This window comes from Mugil cephalus, chromosome 5 (genome assembly GCF_022458985.1).
Source record: "Mugil cephalus isolate CIBA_MC_2020 chromosome 5, CIBA_Mcephalus_1.1, whole genome shotgun sequence".
In the NCBI taxonomy this organism is placed as follows: Eukaryota; Metazoa; Chordata; class Actinopteri; order Mugiliformes; family Mugilidae; genus Mugil; species Mugil cephalus.
In genome coordinates, this window is record NC_061774.1 from 1,186,096 (window position 1) to 1,203,529 (window position 17,434).

Below are 17,434 nucleotides of genomic sequence, written 5' to 3' on the forward strand. Positions count from 1 at the left end.
TTACCATTTAGACTCTTATGTGTAACGGAACCTAGTTCACCACTACAGCAAATTATCCGAACCTTAGTAACTACCTAGCAACAGAAATGATTTTCTAGTCCCAGAGTCCCCAGTGAACTCTGAAGTTCATGTTATAACGCGGTCTCGGACGTTACCGAACTAAATCAATATTTTGTAGCATATTTTTCAGCCATTTCCTGCTGAAGCTCTGACAGTTACAGTGTTACAATGGGGATGGATACAAAGTTGCCACAGACTTGGCGAAGCAGCCGTGCTGTAATGCTGATTTGAGCACATTCTAAATGTCTTATTGACCAATCAGATTGCTTGGTCGGAACTACTTGTTGTATAATTTAGAGAAACTTATATTTAGTCCATACTTCGCTGGCTTGTTAGGGAACGTAGTGTCTCAATTTGTAGGGGCCTCTGAAGGGACCAAAGGTATCATCCACAGAGATGTTGTTGTCTTGGTTGAACAGGAGTGGGACAGTGAGTGGACAGAAAAGAATGGACAAATCTGATCTATCTATCTCATGCAGAGACGTTGTGCAACATTCATCAAGCCAGTGGTGCCTGAATGCAGCGCAAGGTCTCTACATGAGATGAAGTCCAGACTTGTCCAGTCTTTGCTGTCCTCTCACTGTTAGGATGGGCAGGATCCACAGCGCCAGAGGAATGGTTCAGAGAATGGTTCAGAGAGACACTCTCAGAAGTGAAGGACTCCAGTGATCTCTCCATGTCAGACTCCCCCTGAAGCTTGTGTCTTATTCAGATGAGCCCCAATAAAAGCTGCATGACCATTTCTAAAACCTCCTCAGCATTGAAATGCTTTGCTCCTTCTCTTCACTTCAGGTCATTCTCTGCTCACTAATGAAATGTCCCCCAACATCTCTGTTGACGAGCAGCTGGTACCTTCAGAGGTGGCTCCAAATTCAGACAGTGTCTCCAGCAAGCCCATGCAAGTCCAAGATGCACTGTCTGAATGCACTGTCTCTTTTGTTGTTGTTTTCAATGTTGTTGCAGTGTGCACAATAAATGTTCACATTGATGAATCAGACATTGATTTAAAAGTTATTTCACCAAAATAGTTGGTAGAAATAAAAGAATTTCATGCAAGACTCATGAAAAACATCCCTCAAAGAAGGATGTTCTTTATCAACAATGAAATGATCTATTCACGTTACACACACACACAACCACACACACACACACCACACACACATGCCACACACACACACAGACACAGTAACACACACACACACTCACACTTGAGGTCCCTGTCCCATAATAATAAATGGGAAATTTACAAGAATTTCACGCATTGACCTACAATGAGAAAATGTTGGAATCTAATCAAATACAGTATAAATGTCAAATATCACTAGTTTCCTTCTAAATGAAAAGTTAACATCACAGAACGCATGGTTTTATACTGAAATGGCAGCCAGATTAAAAAATGTAGTTATAATGGAAGTCTATGGAGCATTTTTGGCCATGAAGGTGTCCAGAGGGAATATCTGACACTACATAAAAAATGCTAATACAATCAATGCAATTTTATTCCCAATCCTTAACATATCCAAGCCTCCAATTACCAAAGCCCTATCATCCCACTGTTTATTTTACGAAAAAATATTTATTTTTGTCTTTTTGTAAATAAATAAATAAACAAATAAAAATGTATTTTCAGACTGGCATTTAAAGGGTTAGTATCCTGAAAACTCTTGAAATTTTGGTAGTTTTGAGCAGGTCTGAAGTTGTTTAAGTGATTCATGAAAAAAAAAAGAAAATAATATTTAAGTATGAGGATTTTATGGCAGTTTCTTTATGCGTGTACATTCTTTCTACAAAGGTGTCCAGTGAGTAGTAAATTTGAGGAGGGCATAAGGGTTAAGTTCTTTGTCCTTTTCTGCTCACTTGTTTCTGCTTGCTTTCTTCTATTCCTCTTCATTGCGATACAAGGTATATTACTACCCTATGCAAAGTAAAAATAATTTACTCCAACCATACTTCAGATTCTACTTCTACTTCCACAGCTTTGACTTCCACTTCCATAATTCCCAAACTACAGTTTGGGCTGAGATCCAACTAACAGAACGTGCATGCTTTAATTGGGCATAAAAAAAAAGCAGCATGAATTTGCAAAGTGCAAAAAGTGCAAAATTGATAGAAGACTGCAGTTTTTTTAAAAAAAACAAACAGACAAACTGTTTTTGTAATTTGTCGACTGTTTTGGTCAGAGTAGTGGAGAAGTAGATAGTCTACTAATATTCTCCTAATTTACTTATACACTAGACACTGGAGTTGTCGTTATTTATGGGTTACTATGTTACGGGTCTGCCCCACTTGAGATCAAATTGGTTAAAGTGTAGGTAATGCATTTTGTCAGTTCTTGTTAATCGTATTTTTTTATTAATAATTTATAATTAATTATAATTAACTACAATGTTCCCATGTTTCTTTTAATAACCATGAACGTATGTCGCTGTTGATAACAGCAAATAGCATGTCTTTTTGTCATTTAAACATCATCAGTGTGGACAAATTGAAGGTTTTGATGAAACTGAATGAAGGCCAAAGTCAAAGTCACCATAAATTTGTGTTATTAAAGGCAGCTTTTGTCCAGTTGTGACAATCATTAGCAGATCCACGATTGACTGGTGGACAGCTGTTTGGTCCAGCAAATAATTTAAGCACACTCCAAAGTACAAACTCAATCAAGAATGTAATGGCATGTAAAGTGTTTATGTATGTAAATCCTATTCCAGGCTATATATTTATGGTAATGATACGCTAGAGCAGCCTAGCAGCATTGGGAACTGAAGAGTGTGTAATTACACTAATGCTCCACTGACTAATAGGCCACAGGGGAGGAGGAGTCCGCTGGCTAGCTCATTTACTGATGCACACACCACACCAGCGCTCTGGATATGCTTCTGTGTGTGTGTGGTAAGATTATAGTCAATTTGTCAGCACTTCACTTATACATGAGCATGGTTTGGGAGCAAGACGCAAATAGAAGATTCACACTGTATTTAAAATGTTAAGATCAGGTAGGTACTTCAAACTGTATTTACTACAAGTACACATGAATATGTGGAAATGACCATCCCACACCAGCAGTGTGTCAAAACACCTGTCTCTACCGACCTGTGTGTGTGTGTATTGTACAGCAAATATTAATATTTACTGTTGACATATTTCTCCAACACATTTCAGGTCTATAATTGTATATTGTATATTTGTATGATTTACTTTCTAGATTTTAATTGTAAAAGCAGTTGGTAAATGTTCCATTTTTATAGCAGCAATACACTTTAGCTGGCAGGCCCAGACTGGCATATCCCAGGCTCATACCATAACTAATACACCCAGTGTATCCTCAAGAGTTTTGAAGGTTAAGCCTGGCAATCTAAACCAAAAAGTCCCAATCCAACCATGAATGTTTTGTAATAAGTAGCATTGTGTGTGTGTAATATATTTCTCCAGAACCGGAAAAATACATCACTGAGACATACTGATGGCAAGGACAACATGCTCCTTCGTTATAATCATTTTGAATCAGAGCTGTGTTTGCTGTACTGCAACAAATACTCAATAGAGCAAAGAAAATAAATTCATTCTAAATTCATTGCTACATAAATGGTTTTTTTTTATAAAATGTTTAACAGTGACACATCTACCCATACACTCACACAAGCACACACATTCACTTTCCAAATGACTTGGTTCGGTATCCCCTAACCCTAAAGTTGTTGGACAACCCGCTCTACCTAGTTAACTACACCCTCCTGATGCTCCTTAAGTGTGAGTAAGGTTTGGTTAAAAAAAAAAAAAAAAAAAAAAGCATTTCTGAAGATTAACTTGTCATCAGTAAGAAAAAGCGGTAACACTTTCTATGAAGGTTGTATTTATAATGCCCTATGAATGCACTCATAATATTTTATAAGGTGTCTATAAAGCATTATAATGGTCATTATTACCATCTATACATATTCACAAGTCGTCATAACCAACTTCATGATGCATTATGACAACTGGTTATGAATGATTATAATTTTAATCTGAATAGTGCATTATAAATATGTCAATATCTGCCTACTCACTTGTTCATTTTATGATGCATCATAACTACTTTGCTTTGCTAAATGTGTATAGTGATGCATAATGAGTTTTGACTTCACCTATAGTGCTTTATATCTGTAGTTATAAGTATATGTAATAAAGTTATAATAATGTATACATCTCCCTACAGCACACTGTTATAAACAGCTATGCAATATCATAAGTGCTATTTGTCAGGGCTAAGTAAAGTGACGAGAATATGACACTATTATTAACAGATATAAGTTACTATGAGTAATTAAAAGGTGCAATGAACTAAGTCCTGAGTCTGGCATCTTTACCCCATATGCACAATGTTAATATCATAGGTGTTATTTGTCAGTTTTAGGTAAATTAGTGCAAATGAGGTGTTGTGGATATAAGACTATTATAAACAAATATGAGGCACAATGAAATGAGAGCCTGGACAGTAAAGACAAAAGGAAAGCATTTAGTTCACTTTATTTTCATTTAAAACTACACACATAATCAGAATGATCATAAACGCTCTGAGCACATTACACAAACACATGAAACAGGCCACAAAAGTGGCACGGAGTGGTCCCAGAGATGTGGCTCTTAAAAGTGCCTTTGGGTTGGTGAGGTGATTCAGGGTCAGAGGTCAGGAGATGGTTTGACAGCAACTACAAGCAGAACAGAGGCAAATCTTTAGTGCTCTAGCTGGGTTTGTTTTTATGCAGAAAGGTTTGATTGAAAACACATAAGCAGATCACGTGTTTTTGTTTAAAGCAGCCCAATAAGCCATTATGTTACCGCATATCATGCAGGCAGCGCAGATTACCCGTAGGTGGCTTAAGCTAGCTACACGAAAGTTACCGGACACGGCTATTTTTAACTCACAAATTAGATCGTTTTCATTATCTCGCGTTTAATGATTGAAACCATGACCCCTGACCTCTGACCCCACCCACCCACCTCCGTCCACAGCTCCACCCACTGTCGTAAAGCATTGACTGTATGTACTGGTCGTAAAACGGCTTTTCTTTCCTTTCTCCGCTGAGTCCTCTCCAGGACGGGTATGTTGTCTCTCTGTCCAGCTAGTGTTTTGTGAGCTAATGTCTTACTTTGCTTACATGAAGCACATCGTTTATATATTAAAGCAATGGTTTTGAATGGTTTCAATCATTAAACGCAAGAATATGAAAACGATCTAATTTGTGAATTAAAACTAGCCGTGTCTGGTAACTTTCGTCTAGCTAGCTTAAGCCACCTACGGGTAATCTGCGCTGCCTGCATGATATGCGGTAACATAATGTCTCATTAGGCTGCTTTAAACAAAAACACGTGATCTGCTTATGTGTTTTCAATCAAACCTTTCTGCATAAAAACAAACCCAGCTAGAGCATTAAGATTTGCCTCTGTTCTTCTTGTAGTTGCTGTCAAACCATCTCCTGACCTCTGACCCTGAATCACCTCACAGACCCAAAGGCACTTTTAAGAGACACATCTCTAGGAGCACGCCGTGCCACTTTTGTGGCCTGTTTCACGTGTTTCATCTGTTTGTGTAATGTGCTCAGAGCGTTGATAATCATTCTGATTATGTGTGTTGGTTTAAATGAAAATAAAGTGAACTAAATGCATTCCTTTTGTCTTTACTGTCCAGGCTCTCATTTCATTGTGCCTCATATTTGTTTATAATAGTCTTATATCCACAACACCTCATTTGCACTAATTTACCTAAAGCTGACAAATAACACCTATGATATTAACACTGTGCATATGGGGTAAAGATGCCAGACTCAGGACTTAGTTCATTGCACCTTTTAATTACTCATAGTAACTTATATCTGTTAATAATAGTGTCATATTCTTGTCACTTTACTTAGTGCTGACAAATAGCACTTATGATATTGCATAGCTGTTTATAACAGTGTGCTGTAGGGAGATGTATACATTATTATAACTTTATTACATATACTTATAACTACAGATATAAAGCACTATAGGTGAAGTCAAAACTCATTATGCATCACTATGCACATTTAGCAAAGCAAAGTAGTTATGATGCATCATAAAATGAACAAGTGACTAGGCAGATATTGACATATTTATAATGCACTATTCAGATTAAAATTATAATCATTCATAACCAGTTGTCATAATGCATCATGAAGTTGGTTATGACGACTTGTGAATATGTATAGATGGTAATAATGACCATTATAATGCTTTATAGACACCTTATAAAATATTATGAGTGCATTCATAGGGCATTATAAATACAATCTTCATAGAAAGTGTTACCGAAAAAGCAAATGTAGTTTTTTCTTGTCCTGCTAGATCTTGGTTTTGCTTTTGAAACCAAATCAACTTTATTTATATGAACATTTGCATATACTGTATCAACAATGTTTTTTCCTCATACACAAAGCTTTCTCAGAGGTTCACAGAATGATGTGGTAGAATTGATACTTTTGATATCGTACATGCTTTTCTTTGTCAATACTGTTTGGAAACACTGCATACTTTTCCAAGCTATATATTTAAGAAGTCAAAGTAAAAAACAGTCAGTCAAATTGTCTTGCCTCAATGACATAAAGGATTGGATGATGTGTGAGTTTTTATATCAAAACTCCCTAATCATTTCAGATTTATATAGAAACCATCTCAGAAACTTTGGAGAAGCCCAACTGACCTGGCAGCAGGCGGACACTCCAGTATATGTGCAGACACTGCTCCTCCTTGCGGAAGCCACGATGACACTTGCAAGCCAACAGAGAGGGATGTTTGGCCAGCAGTGCGTCCTGTCTCTCTAGACACTCGGATGCTGCCTGCTCCCCCAGGGGGGACATAGCTGCATCAGACGCACACAGTTCCAAGCCACGGTACAGTGCTTCACACCGGGGGTCAGTGGAACACACCCGATGAGCTTCAACACAATCAGTGGGTGCAACAGGATAGGGAAAGATGGGTGCTGAAGATGGTGACACATCTAAGAGAGAAACAAGATTTGTCATTATTGTTCATTTGCACAAGCACAGTCCCGATATGAAGAGTTTCTTTCCTGCCCTGTGCGTGTTTGTGTGTGTGTGTGTGTGTGTGTGTGTGTGTGTGTGTGTGTGTGTGAGTGTGTGTGTGTGTTTGTGTGTGTGCGCATGTGTGTGTGTCCCTGTGTTTACACACAGTAACAGCACATATCATTCTACAGTCTTCTCTGAACGTCTATGCTGCTGTTAACTGTGAAAAGTAATTTCTCATTTTAACCTTTAGAGCTTCTTCAAAGTGGAACTGGAGCATTGTCTGATTGGTCTGCCCCGTCTCACTGTGTTGAACACTTTAACATAATACTGTTCCTGAGATGATGAGCACAACCTGATTGTATGCAAATTCAAATTGTGCAATTAGTCGCAAAAGAATCTGCGAAACAGTGCAAATACAAACCTGTTCTGGCAAAAAAAAGAAAAAAAAACACCACAACAAGGTCACTGAAAGTATTTACCAGTTTGACTGCACCTACAACAAAATATTTTATTTTTATTTACATTCATTGAAGGATTTGATTTAGGTTTCTTTGCATTTCCACAGTTTAATTGGAGTTTTTTTTTTTTACAGTATTATTATTATTATTATTATTATTATTATTACTATAGTTAATAGTATAGTATAGTTGTTTTTGAGAATTCGCAGCATCTGCATTGTTTAGGTGGCTTACTGAGGACTGGACAGTATATATAATTATCTATGTATACATTGTGAGAGCATGCATCGCCCTGTACTACGAAGCTGACATAGTGATAGGAGTAAAATGTGACTATGCGCACTGGAAAATGTAACAATCCAGTGATGATACATACGAAACATCAAGGTTTGACAATTTCTGTATCCATCAAAGTCAAAGATGATACCATGATAGTTGTTCCAAGTTTGTTCCTTAGAAACTTCCTTGATTATGTTCAGACCTGTCAAGCAAGTGTGAAGATATGCACCATTGCCCTCATGATTGTGAATATGATTGTGGGTGCTTTAAGAACATTTACAAATGATTTTAAAAAGGATCCATCCCATCCACTACATCAAACAGATGAGTTCATTCTCCAGCAGACTGATTCAACTCTGCTACCACAGAGACCACTACAGAACTTCTTTTATTCCGTGTTCTATCTAGCTGTATAACAGCTCATCTTTTTGTAACAATCAAGCTACTATGACCAAGCAATTTCCCTTGTGGATCATTAAAGTCTGTCCAAGTCCATACTGGGAAGTTGGAATGGATATTGACAACTTTAGAAACATTGTCAATTGTATGGGCTCGAAAATTTAGGGAAGCCAGAAGATAATGTCGTTATGTTTGACCCTATGATGTTATATGCAGAATATGTTTCGAATCTCCCTTGAAGAAAGTATTTCTATCAATCCATTTGCTTTTTTTTGTTTGTTTTTTTCATCAAGGCGCATATTAATCTAATATCACAACCACAAGGAATGTAAATATAGTTCCTACATGGCAAAAATGGAACACCCTATAACTTTCTGATCCACCAAGGCACTATAACGGAGCTGTTACATTGTTACTGAGTTGCTGAGGTGTGCCACCTCAGTCAGTGAATAACGTGAATAATGTGTTGGCGGCACCAACAGAGAAGAAAGTCACCATTCATGTCTGATACAAAAAAAAAAAAAAAAAAAAAAAAAACAGTGTGGAAATAATGGAATGGTTTGATAATACATAATACCTCGTGGCTTTGCTGAACCATGCATACGGACAACAACCTTGGGATGAGAGAACCCTACCTCAAGTGCATTTGTTTGACATGGTTGACAACATGCCAATTTCTGCTGAAAAGAAATGGGCCACACGATTCAAGAGCCTGCAGTGCACTAAAAGAAAAAATAACATTGATTTTCTGTGACAATTGCAACAAAATTTACCTGTGCTTTGTACTTCACCAAACATTGATTGCAGGTTTGGTACAACAAACATCTTCAAGAATTTTTCGGTTCAATTCAATGGAAAAATCGGACTCATTTCTGCAGTGAAGAACGGTGATTAATGATGGGCCCAGAAGAAAACGAACAAACAAACATAACAGGCCCTGGGAGGTTTACAGTCAGGATATCGTTGTTTGAATAGATTAATCACTACATCAAAAAATAACATGATGAACAGATACTTCTTGTTGCAACTAACTCACTGCATGCAGTTTTTTATCTTAATCATTTTTATGAGTTTCCAAACAAGACAGCCAGAGCTAGCCACAACATAGGGTGTGAACAACAGCCAACTGTGACTAGCTGGGGACGAATATGTACTCTGTTTTAATTCAGGACATTGTGGGGATTGAAGAATGCAGCATTGGTCCCCCACTATGGTGCAATACATTGGATAAAGCCATCAACTAATGAGGCATGGCCATTTTTAGTCTGACATCCCATAGATTTCGGTATTGTTGAAAATTTGCTTCTCAGACCTTTTCACAAATCTTTTCACAAATCATAAAAATCAGGCCTGAAAACAAACAAGATGAATTAAATACATACTGTGTTCATATTTATTAGGCAAGTGAGTTGAATGACCTCCTCCTCTCCTTCCTTTGCCACCCACCCCCTTTTCCTGTCTCATAACTAGTTCCTTATGTACTGTGAGTTTCTTATACGCATCAAAACATCTAAACACATTTGGAACTTCCCTTGGAGGAAGGTAATTTGTATTAATAACCCATTAACCCTTTTTGCTTTGGCAATCAAGCTGAACATCAATAGAAAGACAACAACCACGGGGAATGTAAGTATGCCTCCAGTTTTTTGTGTGGCTTTTTGGTCCACATAAATAACGCAACTCATTGCAATCGGCATTGACCAGGCTCACAGGTTGCTTCACTCATCTAACTTTCATAGAAAAACATCCTATTCCCAATTGTCCACCTCTTCCCAGTTTTCTGTCCTTTGTGCAGCAGCCTGCATAGATGTTCTTCAGGCAGAATATTCACAGCTGGTTGACGTGGATGACATGTTCTAAGCCAGATTTCATTTATGTATTATTTAAAGACAGCATTGGATTGTGTGGAACCCAAAGTTTCTCTGAGACAAACTGTTAAAATGAGTTTGAAGTGCGACTGCTTCGATTTGCACTAGCAAAAAAGGAGAGGCTCCCCTGGTAAAATCCAATAGCAGATATGCACAGGGGAAGTGCAGAGAAGCTGTCTGAGGACAGCAGAAATGTCATAGAGGAAGGAGAAATAGGGGAACGGAGCAATAGATGGAAAAGGAGAGGTTGGAGAACAGGAGAGAGCGGGAGAGATAGAAACAGAGAACAGAGAGCGAGCGCACCAATGTGAACCTTGATAGGTTGGACACGCGCACAGTATGAAGCACAATCACCATGCACCGCCGAAAATGATGTTCTTAGAATCACACAAAGATGTGCACGTATACACACACATAAACACATTCTTACAATCGCAAAAAACAACACAGACACACGCATGCATGACTGCCCTGAGAAAGACCCTTTTATGTGTGTGTCCTGCTGGGAGGGAGACTGGGAGGCACAGAACCCATCATTATTACCAGAACACAATACTGCACAACCACGGGAGGGGGGGTGGGGGTGGGGTGGGGGTGTGGGGGGGGTGTGGGGAGGGGGGGGGGCAAAGCAATCTGTCGAAGGCACACATTCGCATGTGCACGCTTTCCCAGCACACATCTCTGTGTCAGAATGAAGTGGCTGGGAGTGCATGAACAGTTTAACATTCAGTGCTGGATCAGTAGACAGTATGTAAATTGAATACTCAGTGTGCTGATGAGAGACTAACCACATACATAAAACATTGTAAGTTGAACAAACAGCTTTGGTGGAGTGCTGCATCCCAAGCACGCCACATCCTGACACTCTGCCATAACTCACTTTGTCCCCACATCAGACTAACCTCTCAGCCCAGCCGCCTTGATCCTGAGCAGCTCTCTGACCAGAGGCTGTCTTGTCTCCTTATACATTCATCCATTTCCATCCCTCCTGCACAGGAAACACAGTAATTTCCCTTTCCCTTCCCCTTTACTCATGTTGTTCAGGTTGTCTGCCAGTTACATTTCCAGCACAAACATGACCCAGCAGAGACTTTATCCAAGACATTGTTTTGCATCTTTTACGTTTAAGATCAACTCTTTTAGCACTGAGGCACCTTTTAACCAGTGGTTTGAATTTGGAAATATATGGACTAGACTAGGAGATCACACAGACTGTCAAACTAAGCCAGTGGATAAACAGCAAGATTTTAAGGTTGAAAAAACAGAATTACCCCACTTTTTCCCATTATAGTTTGTTTAATACATGGTCACTCTGAGTTGTCAAATTTAGAAATGACTGCTTCCAAAAAAAATAACATATTCCACATATTTTAATGTTCAGCAAACAGTGACAATATACCAAACTTATGTTTTCTCCTCCGAGTTAACTTGTAACATGAATGCTGTGATATTGAGTTTTTGTGAAGTCATCATCTAAATCGACGTTTTTGACACAAGTTACTTGTTGGAAAGATGAAGAGCAAATTTATAAAGCTAAGAGAATGTGTCCTAACTGCAAATGAAGGACTTAAAATCAGTATAATAATAATAACTTATATTAAATGTTAGGTGTAAAATTTGCAATTTAGAGTCAGAATATGATCTACAGTTCTTTTTGTATAAATTGAAACTGAAATGGTTAAACTGCTAAACCCAATGAGATAACGGGAAACACTAAGAAGTCTACAAATGGGCTACCATCAGTTTCTCATCAACATCATGCAGCAGGAATCATGATGAAGTATAAACATTAAAAACACTGCACGAGAGCACTGTGTGTGTCTTGTTTGTGTAACAGCTCAATCAAAAGAAATAGTAACTGCATAAAAACCTCCATATTCTTTAGGCATATCTGATAATATCAGCCAACCGATAATATTGGCTGATATTAGCCTATTTTTGTAATATCTGTCCATATCGTTATCGGTTTTATCACCGATAATGAAAACAGATAACATAATGCCCGGGTTGTGCTGCTGCTGCTTGTGGGGTCCTGAGACATTTACTGGCGCGCGATGGATGACTTTATCAAACTGCACCCGGAACCAAAACAATAACAGAGTGTAGCTAGTGTGGCTAACAGGTTGCTTGCTACCTAAAATTAGTCTGGGCTAAAAAGAAAAACAAACAAACAAAAAAAAAAAACGCTTGCATATATCGGTATACTATATTGGTTGATATCGGAATTGGAAATTAAGAACTTGGACAATATCGGATATTGGCAAAAAGTCAATATCAGACATCCCTAATATTCTTCAAAGAGAAGCTCCAAAATACATGGTCTGTTAAAGAGCCACCGTTGTCAATCAACGGTCACATGATGATTTTGCAAATGAAATTATATTGACCATTTAAACCACCACCACAGGAGAAGTAAATAACATTGACCTGGGAAAACTTTAAACCTGAAATTCATTCATGTGGATGTTACTTAGACTTAGAAAGACTTAATTATCCACAAGGGAAATTAATTGATCATAGTAGCTTAATTGTTACAAAAAGATGAGCGATTATGCTGGATGGAGTAGAGAATAAAAGAAGTTCTGTAGAGTTCACCAGAGGAGCTGAATCAGTCTGCTGGAGAATGAGCTCATCTGCCCCTCTAATGTTTGGTGAAGTGGATGGGATGGATTGTTCATAATGGAGAGCAGTTTATCCAGTGTCCTCCTGTCCCTCACTGAGACAAACATCTCCAGCATTTAAGACCAGACTGGGCACCCCCACCCCACGCTGGTAGTTGTTGCTTGGTCACTACATTCATTACCCTTTGTGCAATCAGGTTAAAGATAATCTGGTGTTTTAATGCTAGTAGCAAATATTATAGACTGGATAGACTGTTCATCAGAGGAGTGTACAAACCAGACTTGGATAGCAAGATCAATATGTGTACAATAAATGTTGAGAAAACCTACAGCCAGTCATTAGCTTAGCTTATCATAACGCCCTCTGTGCCAAAGCAACAAAAACAATTTCTCTTTTTAAGTCCTCTGCAAAAAAATAAAACGAAATATAAAAGCGTTCATTTGAAGCTCATAAGTGACAAGACTCAAACTAGATACAGAAACTGGTCACAGAAAACGGATTATCCTTTTATATTTTTGTTACCACGCCAATAATCAAAACAGCTTTACTCCACTATACAGACAAGTGAATCCAGTAAAAGCAAACCACTATGGCTCTGTGTCAAAGCTGCAGACAGCCTAATACCACATCAAAAACAGAGGCTGTCTGCTGCCCTTTTCTCTGCCTCATGTTAAAATAAACTGAGGAAAGTGCAAGAGATTTTAGATGACAACATTTACAGTATACAAATGTCTGTGCTGATTGTGTTGCTTAAAAGATGTCCAAAATTAGAAATTCTATCTTGATCTGAATCATACTTATTCTCTTACTGCAATAGATGTAGTACATGACCAAATACAGGTTCTAGCTCTGGCCATTATGTACAAAGGGAGTTTGCTTCGGTCTTTAACTTCTGAGCTTCATGTGAATGTTTTCAGGTTATAATTTACATTTAAATTAATTTTACATCATATATATATATGTAGATTTGGTGAACAACGTGTGGAAATTCGACAGCCTGTACCCAATGCAGAAACCTAAAGCTGTAAGTAAAGCCATAAACGTTTTCATCGATTGTAATAGTTTAACCAAGATCAAGAACAAGTTTATTCTTAAACAAGGGAGCAGTTGTCATAGAGTCATAGCCTCTGACTGCTCATTGAGTTGCATTCTCTTGCGAAATAACTTGTAAGGATAACATAGGAATCGTAGTACCTGCTCCACTAAAGAGAATCTGTTGTGTTATGCTAATAGCAAATAAGGTAGCCTCCCATCATGACAACCTTCTACAGAGGCACCATCAAGAGCATCCTGTCGAGCAGCTTCACTGTCTGGATTGGAAACTGCACATTTTCCAATAGAAACACCCTGAGAGTGGTGTAAACAGCAGAGATGATCAAATCCTTCAGGTCATCAACAGGTTGAGGTGTCGTCAGGCAAGCTTCCAGCATCCTATAGGCAACCTCTCCCTCCCCCTCACGACAACGGTTTTGGAGGATTTGGGCTAGAACACTCAGACTTAGCTTCCTTCAACGCAAGGCCATCTAAATACTCTTTCCATTCCACCTGCTCAGAAGAATCATGGTAACACTTTCTATGAAGGTTGTATTTATAATGCCCTATGAATGCACTCATAATATTTTATAAGGTGTCTATAAAGCATTATAATGGTCATTATTACCATCTATACATATTCACAAGTCGTCATAACCAACTTCATGATGCATTATGACAACTGGTTATGAATGATTACTATTTTAATCTGAATAGTGCATTATAAATATGTCAATATCTGCCTAGTCCCTTGTTCATTTTATGATGCATCATAACTACTTTGCTTTGCTAAATGTGCATAGTGATGCATAGAGTTTTGACTTCGCCTATAGTGCTTTATATCTGTAGTTATAAGTATATGTAATAAAGTTATAATAATGTATATATCTCCCTACAGCACACTGTTATAAACAGCTATGCAATATCATAAGTGCTATTTGTCAGCGCTAAGTAAAGTGACAAGAATGTGACACTATTATTAACAGATATAAGTTACTATGAGTAATTAAAAGGTGCAATGAACTAAGTCCTGAGTCTGGCATCTTTACCCCATATGCACATGTTAATGTCATAGGTGTTATTTGTCAGCTTTAGGTAAATTAGTGCAAATGAGGTGTTGTGGATATAAGACTATTATAAACAAATATGAGGCACAATGAAATGAGAGCCTGGACAGTAAAGACAAAAGGAATGCATTTAGTTCACTTTATTTTCATTTAAACCAACACACATAATCAGAATGATTATCAATGTTCTGAGCACATTACACAAACACATGAAACACGTGAAACAGGCCACAAAAGTGGCCTACCTGTCCTGGAGAGGACTCAGCGAAGAAAGAGCGGAAAACCCGCAGTCAATGCTTTACGACAGTGGGAGGAGCTGAGGAGGGAGGTGGGTGGGGTCAGAGGTCAGGGGTCATGGACTAAAGAATGACATTTCTACAATAATAATAATATAAATATAAACGATATTAAAATAACATCTGACGGCATTCAATAAATGCGGACATTTCTAGCGATCCTGTATAAAGAAGCGGTGTCACGGTGGATGTGAAACTGTCACGAAAATTAATCTATTGTTTGGTGCCTGCCGATTTTTCTCAAATTTTCATTTGAAACGAATTTCAAACTGATGTATTTCAATTGGAAGTTATTTCGTGCTATGAGGACGACTGTCTATGTGACACTGCGCAATGAAGAGGTTTGATTTTATTTCATTTAGACTAGATTTATAATGGTCTTATTTCGGTTTTCAATGTAACGTCAATTTTGCTGCAGGATTCGGCACTTTGAGATTCGAAAAAAAATTAATGGTTATTTGTTATATCGGTCTCTTATACAGGATCGCTAGAAATGTCCGCCTTTATTGAATGCCGTAAGATATTATTTTAATATCGTTTTTATTTATATTATTATTATTGTATAAATGTCATTCCTTAGTTCATGAAACCTGACCTCTGACCCCACCCACCTCCGTCCCCAGCTCCACCCACTGTCGTAAAGCATTGACTATATGTACTAATCATAAAGCGGCTTTTCTTTCCTTTCTCCGGGACAGGTAGGTTGTCTCTCTGTCCTGCTATTGTTTTGTGAGCTAATACTTTACTTTGCTTACATGAAGCACATCGTTTACATATTAAAGCAATGATTTCGAATGGTTTCAATCATTAAACGCAAGAATATGAAAACGATCTTATTTGTGAATTAAAACTAGCCGTGTCTGGTAACTTTCGTCTAGCTATCTTAAGCCACCTACGGGTAATCTGCGCTGCCTGCATGATATGCGGTAACATAATGTCTCATTAGGCTGCTTTAAACAAAAACACGTGATCTGCTTATGTGTTTTCAATCAAACCCTTCTGCATAAAAAAAAAAACAAACCCAGCTAGAGCACTAAAGATTTGCCTCTGTTCTTCTTGTAGTTGTTGTCGAACCATCTCCTGACCTCTGACCCTGAATCATCTCACCAACCCAAAGGCACTTTTAAGAGCCACATCTCTAGGAGCACGCCGTGCCACTTTTGTGGCCTGTTTCACGTGTTTCATGTGTTTGTGTAATGTGCTCAGAACATTGATAATCATTCTGATTATGTGTGTTGGTTTAAATGAAAATAAAGTGAACTAAATGCATTCCTTTTGTCTTTACTGTCCAGGCTCTCATTTCATTGTGCCTCATATTTGTTTATAATAGTCTTATATCCACAACACCTCATTTGCACTAACTTACCTAAAGCTGACAAATAACACCTATGATATTAACATTGTGCATATGGGGTAAAGATTCCAGACTCAGGACTTAGTACATTGCACCTTTTAATTACTCATAGTAACTTATATCTGTTAATAATAGTGTCATATTCTTGTCACTTTACTTAGCGCTGACAAATAGCACTTATGATATTGCATAGCTGTTTATAACTGTGTGCTGTAGGGAGATGTATACATTATTATAACTTTATTACATATACTTATAACTACAGATATAAAGCACTATAGTAGAAGTCAAAACTCATTATGCATCACTATGCACACTTAGCAAAGCAAAGTAGTTATGATGCATCATAAAATGAACAAGTGACTAGGCAGATATTGACATATTTATAATGCACTATTCAGATTAAAATTATAATCATTCATAACCAGTTGTCATAATGCATCATAAAGCTGGTTATGACGACTTGTGAATATATATAGATGGTAATAATGACCATTATAATGCTTTATAGACACCTTATAAAACATTATGAGTGCATTCATAAGACATTATAAATACAACCTTCATAGAAAGTGCTACCAGAATCATTAACCCCTCAACATCAACACGCATGCACAACACACTCCCATACAACTCCATAATACTTCACTTTCAACCGAGATTCTTGCACGACAAATGTCGCACAACTATTTGTGCAGTTTTTATAAATATATTTGATATTTTGTACTACATGCATCTTTGGCAGTTTGAACTCTTTAGCACTATCATCACTACCCATTCTAGTAGAATTATGGACATTCTGTCTAAACAACAATAGTGATGTGCACTTTAGTTAACTTAGTAAATGAATGAATACTGTATAGGCAGTGTTTGTACCTACAGCTTGTGGCTGTAGATATCAAATATTTATATCCAATTTATAGATTCTGTATATCTTCTGATTAAAAAAATCTTTTTTGTACTATATGTTGTAG

General features: G+C 37.7%; 1 protein-coding gene across 1 annotated transcript in view; it reads right to left on the reverse strand.

Annotated features, from left to right (window-relative positions):
* LOC125008416 (GDNF family receptor alpha-4-like) overlaps positions 1-17,434 on the reverse strand; it is a 62,450-nt gene that overhangs the window by 31,457 nt on the left and 13,559 nt on the right. Inside the window, exon 2 of the mRNA XM_047585640.1 lies at positions 6,761-7,057. Within this exon, the coding sequence (XP_047441596.1) occupies positions 6,761-7,057 (297 nt within the window). The remainder of the gene's footprint in view (positions 1-6,760; positions 7,058-17,434) is intronic.